The sequence below is a fragment of the Ailuropoda melanoleuca genome, chromosome 1 (assembly GCF_002007445.2).
Source record: "Ailuropoda melanoleuca isolate Jingjing chromosome 1, ASM200744v2, whole genome shotgun sequence".
Lineage (NCBI taxonomy): Eukaryota > Metazoa > Chordata > Mammalia > Carnivora > Ursidae > Ailuropoda > Ailuropoda melanoleuca.
In genome coordinates, this window is record NC_048218.1 from 197,115,177 (window position 1) to 197,131,194 (window position 16,018).

At 45.0% G+C, this 16,018-nt stretch overlaps 1 protein-coding gene across 1 annotated transcript in view; it reads right to left on the reverse strand.

Moving 5' to 3' along the window:
• DGKI (diacylglycerol kinase iota) overlaps window positions 1-15,508 on the reverse strand; it is a 402,958-nt gene extending 387,450 nt beyond the window's left edge. Inside the window, exon 1 of the mRNA XM_034647002.1 lies at window positions 15,105-15,508. Coding sequence (XP_034502893.1) covers window positions 15,105-15,508 — 404 coding nt within the window. The remainder of the gene's footprint in view (window positions 1-15,104) is intronic.
• Between the last annotated feature and the right edge of the window lie 510 nt (window positions 15,509-16,018).

A 16,018-nucleotide genomic window follows, 5' to 3' on the forward strand; every position in this document is an offset into this window, starting at 1 on the left:
ATTCTCCTGGGGTTTTTGCTTTGTCCTTGAAGTTCTTTTCATAGTCTCCTAAGGTCTTTCCTGTAAGAACCAGGTGAGCCACATTAAAGGTTCAAGTCCATGCATTCACTTCCATGCCTCCCCGGTGAATTACAATAAATATTTATTGAATGTGATGAGAACTAATGTTAAGAATAAAACAGAGCATAATAAGCAATTTCTGTGACACGGAACCTGAAGTTACACATTCTGTATTCCAAGTTCATACCCTGCATCTTGGACCATGCCCTTGCCAAATTTCAGGAATCTCCTGATGGAGATCTTCCCCCAACCTTTACTCTAACTCCAAATACAACAACTACAAGCTGAGCTAAGTATTCTTCATGGCAAGACAGCTGGTCTACCCAAAAGCCACAGAACTTGTTCCCTCCTGCACAGAGCTCTCTATATCTGGCAATTCACAGGAAGAGGAAGTTTCCAAAGAAAAGAGAGGACAAGTTTCCTGTCCTTACCTTTATGGAAATCAGTCACCACTAGTGAGGAGGGGAGGAACACATGACAAGCAAAATGATGGAGAACACCAAGAATGACTTTCCTCTTTTCCCTGTCTTCAATGCTCTCCTCTTCCTACTTATACCTCTGAGGTATAACTTCATAATTAGAGAACTAGACTTCTTAATTCAAGAACTGTATCATTCAATGTTGTCATTTAAGGATGACTGGCTAGAGGTTTCTAGGGGTTTGATAAATTAGTGTCTTGACGCTAATCTCTCAAAGGAGCACTGTTCAATAGACCTGTCTTCGGTGATGAAAATGGTTTGTATCTGTGCTGTTCAATATGGTGCCTACTAGTCACCCTGGCTATTAAGCACTTAATGTGTGGCTAGTGTGACTGAGGAATTGGATTTCAAATTTAATGTATGCAATTTCTTCTGATAGGCACATGTGGCTAGTGTCTACTATATTGGGCAGCCCTCACATCTAAAACAGTAACATGCTATCCTCCTGGACAAATAAGTAATCTTTTTGGCCACCCAATATAGGTTTCGTCAAAGCACAGATGGATTTCTTTATAAGCTCTGTGTCAAAGCACTAAAAGAAAGTTCACCAGGGGCACCTGGGTGGCTCAGTCAGTTAAGCCTCTGCCTTGGGCTCAGGTCATGATTCCAGAGTCCTTGGATCAAGCCCCATGTCAGGCTCTCTGCTCAGCAGGAAGCCTGCTTCTCCCTCTCCCTCTGCCTCTCCCCCTGCTTGTGCTTTCTCTCTCTCTCTGTCAAATAAACAAATAAAATCTCAAAAAAAAAAAAAAAAAGTTCACCAAAACCTCACAGACAATTAGCTTAAGCCAGTTTTAGAAGGATTGACCACAGGCATTTCTCCATCAGCAGCAGGGTCAAGGGGAGGGCGATGTGGGCATAAGTCTGAAAAATAGAGATCACAGTAAATAGTTCTTTAGAGAGAGCTTGACATTTCTTATTTAGGAAAGAAGAGAGAAAGGGACTGGGGCGGGGGGAGGGAGGCAGGGAGGGAGGGAGGGAGGGAGGGAAGGAAGGAAAAGGAATCTTGAATATTCTACAAGCGCTTGGTGTCTGAAATAAATATAAAACATGCCAAATAAACATTTAGCCAAACTGAAATGACAAACCTTAAGTGAAATGGCTGCAAACTAAGCAAGGCATTGGAAATTTCATCAGTAATTTGTCGAATTGGCAACCTAGATATTTGGCTTTTGGAACAAGTTTAACAGCAATTGGCCTGAACCCATGCTAATTCATACACTCATGGCAGCCAATGGCCACAGCAAGGGAACTAAGTCCCTAGAGCCGTACCTGTATACACACAGGTTGTGCCCTGCAGTAGGACACCCAGAGGAGGGGGGCAGGTGGAGACTGAAACTCACACTAAGTGCCAGCCACCACAGGCTAGATCCTGGCTCTGGGGCTGACCCAGCTCAGGAGTAAAGGAGGATTTTTATTAACTTGTCACTTAGACTTGGAACCTGTTTCTAATTTGAACAAAGACACCACATGTGATAGTGTGATCCTGGTTAGACCACACTTTTAGTTTACTGCTCAATTCTTATGAAGAAAGCCATGGATAAACCAGGGTGCTGTCCAATTAGGGACAGACAGAGCAGTGGCTTTGCAATCACCTTTAGATAAGGGATTAACTGAAGAATAAAGGTGGAGATGGTTTAGTCTAAAGAAACAGAAATGTGATACCTGACTTCACATACTTGAAGACCTATCATATAGAAAAAAGTTAATCTGAATAGCCCCAGAAATGCAAATGTAATGCCAATAGGCAAAAAATAAGGGAGTTGGGTTTAGCCTCAACGTGGAGGCAGCATGGTGTCATGGGGGAAAATGTAAGCCTTGAATGACTTAGAACTAAGTCTGAATCCTGATCCCATCAACTAATACCTCTTTGACTTGAAGCAAATTACTACCCTCTGTGAGATTCAGTGTCCTCATTTGTAAAGTAGAAATAACTAATTCAGGCAGTTGTTGTGATAATTAAATAAGAGAGCAACAAAACAGGAGGCACAAAGTACCTAAGTCATGTTAAATATTCATTAAATGGTAATACCTTCTTTTTCCCTATAATAAAAACTTTCCAACAATTAGACGTAACTACAGTATATCGCTCTCCCTAATGTAGCCAGGAACTCCTGCTGTGGAATACATTCACCAGCCTCTGCTGGTGGACCATTTGCCAATGACACTTTATCAATTAGGTTTTTTTTTTTTAACTTAAACAAAGAGGAAGTTCATTGGGAAGATGTTGGATAGTTCATAATTAATCGAAAGACTGGGGGATCCATGCTTGGAATAGACAGCAGCAAAGGCAGCAGGAATTGTCCTACCAGGGTACTGCTAATGGATATGAACAAACTGGCACTCCCTTTGACAGCTTTTAAGAGGTCAAATCCAAAAGAGTCTGAATGTCCAGACTCAGGTCATATGCCCTAAGTATCAGCGCAGTAAGAGGAAGCCAGCCATAACATCTTCCAAAGACCTCATTGACCTCCATGGTGCAGAGCCAGGCAGCTTGATGTACAGTCCCACAAGACTGTACACAACAGGAGAGAGGTGGTTCCCAAGAGGAAAACAGGGTATATCTATACATTTATACTGGGATATAGCACATGGCAATGTTTAAGTGCACTGCCCAAGGAGTTCTCCTGACATTCAAATCCTGGCTCCATTGCTTGATAGCTGTGAGGTCCTGAGATGGTACTTCATTACCCTGTGCCTCAGTTTCCTCTTCTGTAAAACGCTAAATAGTACTAGCACCTCCCTCATAAAGTCATTGTGAGAATTAACTGGAATAAAGTATGCAAATCACTTAGCACAGGTTCCGGCACATATAATAAGACTTCAATAAATGTTGTTGTTGTTGTTGTTATTGGTAACATTACTATTAATAATGCTGAGGATACACCACTGAGCACCACGGAAGTGCTTTTTTTGAAAGACATGGAGGCTCTTACTCCTCTGTGGCTTCATGCCAGGAAAGAAGTCAATGATTCCAGTCCTCTCCTTTCCACACCTCTTGACTTGATTTCTCCATGCAGGTTTCCTATAACACCAGAACTGTTTCACTAAAGCCGTTTTAAGTAACTGTAAAAAGTGCACCATGAAATATATGAGAAGCACTAATTGCTGGAGAGATGCTAAAAACAACTATACTAATGAACCCACACCACAGTGGGAGTAACTGTTCGCCATTTGTGGATTCATCCATGTATTATTTCTTCTGAACATTACTTCTAGTTCCTGGAAGAGGTACTTTGCCATAAATGGGAGGGCAATTTACTGGAAGTTAAAGACTAGCTTCCAAGCATCCCATCTGCTCCCGGAAAGAGGTATTTTCTCTCAAATGGCCTGGGGAGGGGACTGAGGGATGGTGGTGTGCAGCGCCCTCTTAGAAAACAGCAAAGTTTGCTCCCTTAACAACTCTCATGAAGCAGTTCACTAAAGAAAGTATATTTGTCTTGATACACATACATTTCACAACAGTCTATATAAGCTAGAGCAGAGATGGCAGCAATGCCTGGAAAAGCAGGGCCATGGGCTTCCACGCACGCGATCATGCAGCTTTCAAAATTAATGAGAGTGCAAGCAGAAAAAAAATACCACCTGAGAGCTCTGTAATTGGACCGTCTCCTCTTCTACACATAACTACAGGAGAGTCACACACAGCCATGTCTTAGAAACATGCCTTCCTCTATACTCACATGCTTTTTGCTGATAAAACTAAACTCCAAGACTTATGTTAGCGTGTACCATCTTTTATCTTCATTTTTAAGCGTCTTCAGTTGCCAGCAAAATCTCAATACAATGAAATCTTGTCCATGATCCAACTCCTTGCTGCAACCAAATTATATTCTATATGTCATGTTACTTCAAAAACTTTAGAATTCTAAATTATCCAGAACATTCCATGGAGACGTTCTCAGTGAATGTCAAATACGACCTCAAAAGCATACCTGTTTGGCAGTCGTGTTTTCTGGAGACACTTCCAAATCCTTAAAAGTGCAAGAAGCTTGTGCCTGCTGCGCAATCTTAGCCACAAACCACGGGAGTTTGGTGCTTAGGTAATTAGCTACATGGCATTTTCTCCACATATTCAGCAAATGTGTCAAGGTGCCCACTTCTTCCCCTAAAATCCCTGAGCCACAGGAGCACATGTTGTATGGAGACGTGAGACGCGGTTGCTGTAAAAATGAAATGCTATTCTTGGAATACCTATGTCATGACTCCAACTGAATCTCCTTTACAATGAAATGGCTGCCGCTTAGCAACTAAATGCAAAGGAAGAGCCTGCATATTTCTCTCTCTCTTTTTTTCCCCCCCACCCAGTAGAAGGAGGGTTAAACATAAACCATCCCGCTGGTGGTTTCACGTTTTGAATCTACAGAAAGAGTAGATGAGGTTGACAATGAGGTCATCCTCCTTGTCAATGCGATATGGATTTGATATGCCAGCCAGTGACTGATTCCAACTTTGTCCGTCGTGATTGACAACGGAGATAAATTCAAGTAAATAAAATTAACAAAAGGGAGATGTTGCTATCGACCCTCCCAGAGAGCGAAGCACGGTCAGCAGCGCCCCAAGGTGAAAAGAACATGGGAGTTCACATCCAAACGCTAGCCTAAGCCTGGCAGGGCCCCTTACTGGCTCGTGGCTTCGGGGTACTCACTTAGTGGTCATGCCAGTTTCCTGAAATGTACAACGGCTACAGAACCAACTCCACCTGTTGCTTAAGATCGTTCTGACGGTAAAATTAGATCAAGTACATGAAAGCAGTTTATAAATGGTAAAGCCCGCAAAGCGCCACACACATTTTTATTACAAGTACTTATATTTAGTCAGTATTAACAGTGCAAGAAATCTCCAGAAATCTGTCTTTAAAAAAAAAAAAATCCCTTAGATTTTGTTATAATTCCACACTGGCTCATAGAAAGCTTCTGTTTTAATCTTTAAATAGCTTTGTCGTTTATTTTTGAACTAGAGATTTATTTTGCTAAGAAATTCTGAAGGTTTTCTTCAAATGGGAAAGAATGACTCAGGTTTTTAAAATCATCCTTTGGAACTTTCTAGGTGACTCTAACAGCACACATGCATATACTTATGAATTCGGGAGGGTGTAGTTCTGAATAAACTTATACTGCAAGTACTTTCTGCCTGAAGAGGCCCTCCAGTCAAAGGTGAAGACTCAACTCTCCTAAGAATACTTATTAAAAAAAAAAAATCAAATAATGCTTACTGTGCTATTTCAACCACATAAAGTACACATAAATCAGTGCTGACTTCTTCACTGGACCCCAAACCATTGTACTGTTAACCACTCCTATCAAGTCCCACTCTGCTTCCAAAAAATCACAAGGTCTTGTACTGGAATAGAATTTAAAGGAGGGGGCACGTACTGGGCTGTAACCCCTGCAAATCATTTCCCTGCCCCAGGAACCTGGATTTATTCCCCCATCTCAGGCAATGGAAAATTCATATAGTTGTAGAAAGAGCCACCAAGGAAAGCTCAATCTCGGCCCACCTACAGTTGCTGGTAGCACAGAGCTCTTCACAGGGCTGAGTCCATGCTTGGACAGGGAAGGAATTCTTGCTCTGTCAGCCAATCAACCTGTCTCTATGTCCTGTGGCAGGACTGGCTGGACTCACCAAAATGAGGGGCCCACAAGTCTCTCCTCCCAGGGGATGTTAGTCTGATAAACCATCAGATGGTGAAAATAGGGCTATTGGCACACAGGGTGTGGGAAAGGTTGAAAGAAGAACTAGAGTGAAAAGCTGCATTAGGAAAGCTATAGGCAAATAGGGGCATGGATCTTAACTCTGCCATTTCACTAGCTTGGTGACCTCAGGCCACTTGCTCAAACTCTAAGCTTCAATACTCTTGTCTGTAAAATGGAAGTAATAATAGTCCCGACTTCAATGAGGCTTAAATGAAATACTATGAATAAAATGTTTAGCAGCACTTGGCACAGAGTAAACACTTAATAAAGTCAGTACCTTATACTGACTAATAGTCACAAGTAGGTAGTTAAGTAAATTAACACTTGCAGTCCAAGTCTGAACCCTAAAAAGAGCTTGTTTCTTCTCTTAGCTGCGCTGCACAAAAAATTTGCAAGTCCGTGCGCTGTCCTCACTGCCTCGGGGGAGGTCTGTCAGAGGCCACCGGGAAGGACAGGAACAAGTGGTATCTGCTGGTTTGGAAGCCACTGTGAGAAAAGGCAGGGTAGACCAGGAAGGCTCAGCGGCCCCATGGGTGTTCACTCTGCCAGGGAAGATCACGCTGTAAGGCTTCTGGGGTTCAAGGTTTTTCCACTTCCTGTCTTACTTTAGATGCTGAGGACAGTGCTTCAATTGGAGAGAGACAAAAATATGCCATAGCTTAGTCTTTGCATGGAGTGGGGGCCAATTTAAAAGGAAAAAACTATTTTAAATCAGGCTCTTTTCTCAAAAACCCCTACAGGGAATGCTGAGAGAGAGATTGCCTCAAAACTGGTTATATACATAAGGACAGTGATGAGAGCACAGTCCTTTCAGTTTGAAGAAGGCTCCAGAAGTTTGTCTCAAAAGTGATACGTGGAACCCTTTCCAACTGCTTCTACATAAGCTTATATAAAGCCCCCTTTCATCTTTAAACAAATTGCTTTCAAGTGTTTTTAAAACAAAAATGTATTTTTCCATAGGATTTTTGACATCTTTCTGATATACAAAGGGATAACACATTTTTAAAAATATACTTTGGACTTTTCAATGAGTCTCTTTTCTGTCTATTTCATGAAAATCTACATGATACACAAAAGCAACCAAACTGTCTTTCCTTTGCCTTTTGTAGAAAAAAAAAAAAATTAACTTCCTCAGTACTTACTCCACAGTTCTGAGCCAGCTTTATTTGTTCAACAAATATTTAATAATCACCTACAATTTTAAAAAGTAAATTCTGTGGTTTGGCCTACTTGGGAAAACAGACAGAACATCCCAGAAACCTAAGCCTTCCATTTCTAAAATAATCCAGGACAGGTAGCATCTGGGAAGCTTTCTCTCTGATCGCCAGGACAGGACAGCTGGCCATTGTCTGGACACACAAAGCAGACACCATCGAGCCAGGCTAGAAGAGACATAACCTCTGTCCCTGGTGACAACTCTATTTCTAGGACCTCTGTCTTTATCTACTTATCTATTCCTGACACTTGAAGCTCTCAGGTCCCTGTTACCCAATCCTCCACATCCGGCTTCCTGCTCCCAAATGACCGGTTTGGGAGTGTGGGCCCCTGTGGCTCTGCACACTCACCTTGCCCATCTTCTCTGACCCTGGCTTCCTGCCCACTCCAATTCCCACAGCACTCAGAGGCAGCATGATCCCCTTCACACCCTCTGGTAAGAGTCAACTCATGTTTAATAAGTTGTGAAAGGAAACATACATATTCTATACCTCAGTAAATGCCCAAACTTATAAACTAAATTTCCTAAGTATCAAGCTATCTTATTTTCATATTATCTGAATAATTTTATTGGTAGTGACTGAAATTTGACTACTGTTCAACATTTTGAAGAATAATAAGTAAATCTCCTTAATTGACTTAAGTATGAAAGACACCACTCTAACACACACTCATAGCTTACTTTGTGACAGGGGGCATTATGAGTCTCAACCTTCCAACAATCCCACCAGCTGGGGTATTCCTATCACTACGATTTTATAGATGAGGAAATTAAGGCACAGAGAGATTAAGTAACTTGCCTGAGGTCACACAGCAGGCAGAGACTGATGGAGAACTGAACCCTGGTGGTAGGGCTCTAGAACCAGGGCTATTCCACCTGTCTCTCATGACATCGAAGAGTAAGAACAATGAGATTTGGTTGCAGTTTAATTCTTACTGTTTTAAGCTTTGATTGTTTCCCCATTCCATTCAGCAAGTCAGACCATTAATGTTATAGCTTATATCAACATTGGTTCTTATCCGAGCATCATTTATGAATCTGAAAATCTAACAGCAAATCTCCACTTAAGCAAAATGCAGGGAGGTTAAGGACTACAGAAGTCCCTGTCAGAAAGCTGTTGCCTTCAAAAAACAGTGTTTGCTCCATTTCCAAGGCTCACAAAACCTCAGGGCTGGAAGGAAAGACCATGAAAATGTATCTGCAAAGGTCCTTCTTCCCCCCTTTACCCAAGCACAGCCCCCTCCCTCAGCCAGTGCACACACACCTGATGATCTGGTTTTCTCTAGAAGACCAGAGCAGTGCTTGTGTCCCCTCCCTTTGAACACTGAGGGTGTCAGGACATTCACGTGCTCTAAATGTACGTGAATAAAAAGTAGCTGGCACTTTTTTGAAGGATTTGTTGAGTGAGTGAAAAACAAAACAAAAGCTAAGAGTCACTAAGTCAACAAATGAATTCTTCCTAAAATAACTTTTCCACCAAAGGTGGAAAATCAGGTGAGCTGCAAGGGCAGAGTGAGGGAATACAGCACAGGGGCCGCTGGAGTCACAATCTGGGGCTGGCAGGAGAGCAGTCAGGACAGATTCCAGAAACATGGGGTAGCAGTCTCTCTGGCGTTCTAAGTTCTAATCACAGATAAAGAAGTCCACAGAAAAATTCCCCAAGGAGGAAATCAATGATGCCCCCTTGGAAAGGGATGAGACAGACAGAAAGAGAGCCAGGGAGCTAATTAGTGCTACTCAGAAGGCAAATTAAGGCCTTTTCTTTGACAAGCCGCAAATAGCTGGTTAAGTAAGAGCTCTGCCACCTCTCTCCAGGCTCCAACAGCTGGCTGAACGGCTGATGCAGGTACTCACACAGGAAGTTGTAAACAGAAACACAGTTCTGGGCTGTTGGACAAAGTGTAAATGAGAAAAAGGCAAACCTTTCTTTTAGTAGAAAGGAAAATCACGACTGAGATGGACAAGGAATGGTAAGAGTAGTGGTTTATTTAAAAAAGGCAATTAAATTCCCTCATCCAATAAATATTTATCCAACACCTACTGAGTAATAAGAACAGGATTCAGAGATTCAAATGGTAAGGTGCAATTTGCATCTTCAAAGGAGCTAACAACTTAGCAGGGAATAATAACAATTGGAAAAGTTAACTCTGTGCAAGGTACTGTGCAGAGTCCTTTGCATAAAGTAACTCCGGCAATTCTCATCACAAACCTCGAAGGTAGGTATTAGGATTACCCCATTTTAGAGAGGAACATGCCGAGCCTAAAAGGGGTCGTATAACATGCCCGAGACCAGCTAGAAGGCACTGGGTTCAAATCCTAGTCTAATTTCCACAGCAGAAAATTATAATGAAGTCTGAACCCAGCTTTCTGAAAGTGCCACATGAGGACATGGGAAGACCCACCACCTATCACAAAAAGTGGACACTTAGGAGCTTAATCCTCAAGAGGAGTTTGCCTGGTGAACAAGCCAGAGACGAATTATGGGGGCATTACGTGCAAGCAGACATCACTTGGCATTTTAATTTCTTCAATCTTCTTCTACGTTGCATTGGTTTGCTCTTGCAACAGGCATAACATTCCAACCAGTCCAAACAATTCCAACAGTTCAAATAGTTCCAGTCAGTTCAAACAATTTGAAATTAGTCCATTTGTACAGTTATTTCACCCAAATTAAATTTCAAAGAAGAAAAGAAACCTCCAGCTTAGACTTTCTCTCCTTACCTTTGTCCCTCAGTTATCCACCATTAATTGGGAGTAACTACTGTCCTAAAACTAAAATTATGGGGTTTCAGAAAATGTAAGTAGGGTCAGTGTTATCAACATAAACCCAAGTAAGAAAGTAAATGTCATGTCAACATCTAGGCAATGGTCCTTCCAGATACTTCCAGTTTCACACAGTGAATGCCTCTGAGCTCACTCCAAGAACAACTCGGGGTTGCCTAAAGGATGTGCATCCCAGAGCCCAGCCCAGTCAGACAGGGAAGGTGCAGCTAGCCTGGGCCCTTGCTGGGAGTCCTCATTTTCTCATCTTAGACAGTGAAATGTTCCAAAGAGCTAGCTCTAGCCTAATTTAATTTGACCCTGTGAGGCAATGCTGTTGTTGCCACAACAGAAATGAACACCAGCAAAACACCCTTCAACTCCTCCTCCCCCTGATACCACGGGATCCAATGCTGTCACTCTCCCATGTAAAAACCAAGCCTCTGAAAGATCAACTAGAGCAGATTAAGTACTCTGGACAATAGTTCAAGCTCAATCTTGCCCACTCAGTGTCCTGATTGAGGACGTCCACATTTAGCCAAGTCCTAAGTAATTATTGAGGAAGGAAACATCAAATTAGAACCAAAGTTTCCATCTGATCCTGAAGGTTCTAAATAGTGAACAAATGCATAAAACATAAAATAAATAAAATGTACAAAGGAGGATGCTGCACAGAAGATATCCAGGAGAAGAAAAGGTCCCCCACACACGACTGATTCTCGCGCAAGGAAAAGGAGTGTTCATGCGGTCCTATTTGGCTTTCTACATCCCACTGGTCTTTCTTATAATCACATAATCTTGCTTTGCAGGACAAAACAAAAATGGAAATACTATGTTCTTATCATCAACCTGTAAAGAAGAACAAATCGTTTTTTACGGAGTTGTCTAGCCCAAGGACTTTAATCCTTCCTGCTGGCTCCTTCTATCTTATACCAAAATCTCCCTGTAAGGAGAGTTTGGCAGTTCCATTCTGGCGTATAAGTAGAGAAGCTGAGGCATACCATCAACATCTTAGAAGGAATGGCATTTGCCCAGGCCTTCTTACCAGTGAAATCACACCTCATCGTTTATTTCGGGCTGCTCAAGGAGGTACACACAGGCCAGTTCTTCACTGGATCTAGGTTCACCTACACAAAATCTGTGTAATTTTTATTCAAAGGCATATGAAACTCTAACAGGGGTATCTTCATAATGATGGCAGGTATCATGTAGGCGGTCTTCTTCTAAGAAGCAAAACCAATATACATTTTGGTGATCATGGATTTATATTCATTTTTATTTCTGAAATAGTGGAGGGATTCCTTAAAATTATATAGTCAAAGGGATATGATCCAATGTGTGTAAGAGACAATATATAATGACCTGTGGCATATTATAGAGGAGGTGAAAGAACAGCTCACACTGCACGCACGCACACACGCATACCCTTACACACATGTGGAGAGACTTTGAACCTGCAATGAATGTTTAGGGAAGCAGAACGTGGTCTAAAGAGACAGCCCTTTAGAATCAGATCTGGGTTTCCATTCTGCCTCCTACCCAAGCTCTCTACCTCAAGTTCATTGTCTATAAAATAGAAAGAACCATAATCACACCACGGGACTATCATGACAAGTAAATAGGATGGCATATGCCATAATACTTCACTGCAGTGCCTGGTACACAGGAGACAATAAATACCAGCTACCCTCTCCTTCCCCTCCCCTGTGTATTTCTGAAAGCCTTTTTTTTTTTTTTTTTACTAACTTAAATGGGAATTACAGCAGTTAAAAAAAAAAAAACCAGTTCCTACACATTATATAGTCTTTGGCACATATGTATCATGTCGCAGAACCATAATTTGCGAAGAAAAAAGAAGGAGTAATTTTAAGAGAAAAGTACCAGCTCACTTGCACTGCCTTCTACAACCTTTAGCTTTACAGTCTACAGAGACTATTTGCTCTAGGGGAGCAGAATCTGACATAAAGGAAAATTCCTCATGGGAAAAATGGTTCCCCCCCCCAAAAAAAAAAAAGCCAAGAAAGAAAAGATAATGAGGGGAAATCTAGGGGTATATAAAGGAGTTTATTTTACTTAACAAAGTAAAAGTCAAGCAAAATGAATAATCTGCCTCCAGAAATGGTTATTTAAAGGCTTTTTGTAAAGGGCTCCAGTTCCTAAAAAGACAGGAGTCACTGCATATGCCCACCCACTCCTCATTTATTTTTAAAATCTAGCTTATATGTTCCTTAGCAACAGAAGGAGCAGATGAGACCCCCCTACACACACGCACACGCACACCCTCTCCCAAAGCCCCCTTCTTCTTTCCTGTCAAGTGTCATTCTGCAAATACCCATGTTCTGCAAAAGATATTTTTTACCTACCTGCACATCTCCTCTTCCCCACCTCAAACGACCCCCCTTCCACAAGCACCCATACTTCACTCACCAAGCGAACCGCTTTGCTCAGAAAGACTCCATCCTGTGAGGTATTCCCGACCTCTCTCCATGAACTCCCACCAGGCACTGTCCTTGGGCGCCCCCAGAAGCGAGGCGGCGTGGTCCGCCCTGAGGAGCCAATGCCCAACTCCAGCCAGAGCTGTCCTTTCCTCACAGACCACTTACTAACCCTCCAGCAAAATGGTCAAGGCGCAGCTACGTCTGAATCCAGCTGGAATGGCGGCCATGGCGAGTGGGGAGGCCATTCACCATGCCTCTAAAAAAATAGTAATCAAAATGGAGACACTCTGCGTGTTCCCCGGGGTAAACATGCGCCAGGTGAAATCACCTATCTTTTCACTCTCTTCCCTCTGACTTTGGGACCACCTGGCCTTGTTTGGCTGGGCACTGCTTATGAGCTCAAAGATCAATTGTTCAGCTTTGGGAAAAAACAGGGCAGCAATCCTCAGATATTAATGTGCTTAAGCATTGCCTGAGGAGGCTGTTAAAAACTCCCACCCACAGACTGATTTTGTAAGTCTGGGGTGGCAGGCATTTTTAACCAGCCACCAGAGGTGAGGCTGAGGCAGGTGATTCCCTGAATTGGAGATTGTAAAGCTTTATTTAAAAGGAAATGTTCACAAAGTGGGATCCACCTCTCTGGATCGTAAGGCAAACGCAGTATTATTATTCCTTTATTTTAAAAATGCTGTGTCCATGTCTACGTTTGTGTGTGCACACACTTACACAGGCATGTGCGAGCGTGCAATCCAGAAAGCCCTGTCCCGCTCACACAGTACCCGGGTCCAGGAGACAGGCTCAGAGGATAACCCCCGCCAAGAGGCAAGCTGAAATGATTTCCCTTGCAAACTCTGGCTTTGCAGCCCTACCTGGTGTAGTGAGTCTGATGAATACCAGGAGCGCAGGAGAGTTTCTCAGCTCAGGAGCCCAGACCCAAAATGCACTTAATGTAATCACCCCCCCCCAACTCACAGTTCCTAAATTAGGCTGAATGTAGTCCCTGTTCCCGAAGGGCCAGGCAGGCCATCATTACTAGGCAGTAGAACTGCCTGTGTCCTAGCGTACCTCCCTAGAGCTACCCCACTCTCCAGCACCCGTCTATTTTTAGAAACCAAAAAATATAAAGAGAAAGATTCATTTGATCCTGATCTATGTGAGTAAAAAAGCAAGTCAAGTGGGAAACTCCCTCAATGCACAGCGAACAAAATGCACGCGAGGGATGCGGGAGCTACACCCTCACTGGGAAGACCGTTTCCGAGTCATGGGAAGCCAACCAACACTTAGACACAGAGCACACGCCCTTGCGCCTGGGGCCTCCTGTCCAGGCAATGCCTGCGGGGATCCCAATGATTCACACACATGCCCCCATAAATACAAAACACACCCTCCCAAACCCACACACCTCTGTCATCTGCTTTTGCTTACATAACAGCACATGGTGTGGCAGGTTTAATACTTTATATGGGTTTCTGGAAAGGACTGCTGGCTCAAGGGAGTAGGGTCACAATAATGTTTTTACTGACCCCTTTTCAAGAAATGTTCAAAGCCCTAGCAAGTGCAAATTTCCTGACTTTAAAACTAATAAAACAGTAAGGATAGTCTCTGAAATTCTGAACCTCTCCAAATCTTTATCCTTGCCTGGGGATGGGGGTGGGGAGGTGCAGCGGAGAACCTACTGAATCCTCATTTCTCATTTTTAGATCCTGAGACAATGTGGGGTAATCTTTTATCATAATTTGGTGGCCATTTATCCTACACTGTCCTTGTCTCACAAACGCATCCATGGTCCCATTCTCGCACTCACCCCTGGCTTGTCAGTGGGTTCCCCACCTCCTCCTGCTGGGTATAGCCAGGGGAGGGGGAGAGAGCACAAGTACAGGTAACCCCCTAACCAGCTGGGTATCTACAGACTTAGATCCACATCGACCCTTCCTTCATGGGAGATTTCGGTGCCGGGCCAAGTTCCCTAAGGGTTTCTCTTCAGTACAGTCCCGTTCTAGCCTTTCTGTACGGCGATCTCAACTATCAAGTTAGTGCCAAAGGTTCATCCAAGGAAATCCAGAATGTAGGAGGAGTGGTTTATAGATGACACCGGCTTAGGGACAACTTTGAAGACTTCTCTCAAGAAAACGAGGCATCTCCATCTGTGTCTGCACCCTCCCCCCCCCTTTCCGGCGCACACGCGAATCTTCCTTGTTGTTCTGACCTCAGGGACCCAGTCTTCTGTCCTGTTCCAGAGGGAAAGCGGGAGCTCCTAGGTTCCCTCCAGCCCAGAAGGCTGGGATGAGAAGAGACTACATCTCCCCACAAGGGGGAGAGAGGAAGAGAGAGAAAAAGAGACAGCGAGCCAGAGAGCCAGGTGCCCCCAACTCCGGGGAAGCGCCTCTGTGAGGGACAAGAGCCGGTCTCAGCCCCGCGGCGGCACCTGTCTCCCCGCCGCCTCGGCTCGCGCGCCTACCTGTAAGAGACCTGCTTCCGGAAAGTTAAGTTCCTCAGCTTCTCCTCCAGCGCCTCGTCCTTCTCCTTCGGGCCGGCGGCCGCGGGCTCTTCCAGGGCAGCGGCCCCCACCGCCGCCGCTGCCCCCGCGCCCCGCGGGTCCGCGCCGCCCTCGGCGCCCAGGCAGCAGCTCCCGGCGCCGCTTCCGCCGCTGCTGCTGCCGCCCGTCGCCCCCTTCTCCTCTCCCGCCGAGGAGCTGGGGTTCATGGCGACCGCTCCGGCGGCCGCGGAGGGAGCCGAGGCGGCGGCGCTGCAGAGGCCGGGCCGGCTGACGGCGCGGGCGGCGGCCGCCACTGCAGGAGAACGAGCAGGTCCGCGCGCCGCTGGCAGGGGCAGCAAATGGCAGCCCCTTCCCGCAGCATCCATCCGCGGCTGCACCGCACCGGGGCATTGTGGGAAACTCCGTGCCTCCACTCCCCCTCCCCGACCAATCAGAGGCTACCTCCCTCCGCCCCCCTCTGCCTCCCCTCTGCCAACCCGCGCCCTCCGGCCCCCCTGGCCTTTTCCTAAATCGGGGGCACGAGCCAGAACTGAACCTGAACTCCGCCCTGAGGCGTCGGACTGCGGGAGAGGAGGACAGAGGGAGGGGACGGGGAGCCGCCCGGGCGCGGGGCTCTGGGCATGAGCCCAGACATCGGGAGAGGAGAGCCCCGGAGGGAAACTCAGAGGGAAGCGTGCAGCGCCCTGGTTAATACACGAGAAGGCTGGGACCCGGACGGGCGAGGCTCCCTGCCCAGGCAGTCACCCCTTGAGCGGTAGCGCCCACCTTGGTCCCAGTGCCCTGATGCCCAATGCCCGGTGCCCGGGGCGGCATTCTCTACACCACCGCTCGCTGCTTGTGCCGAGCTCAAGCCAGACAGAAGCCGCCCTACGCGG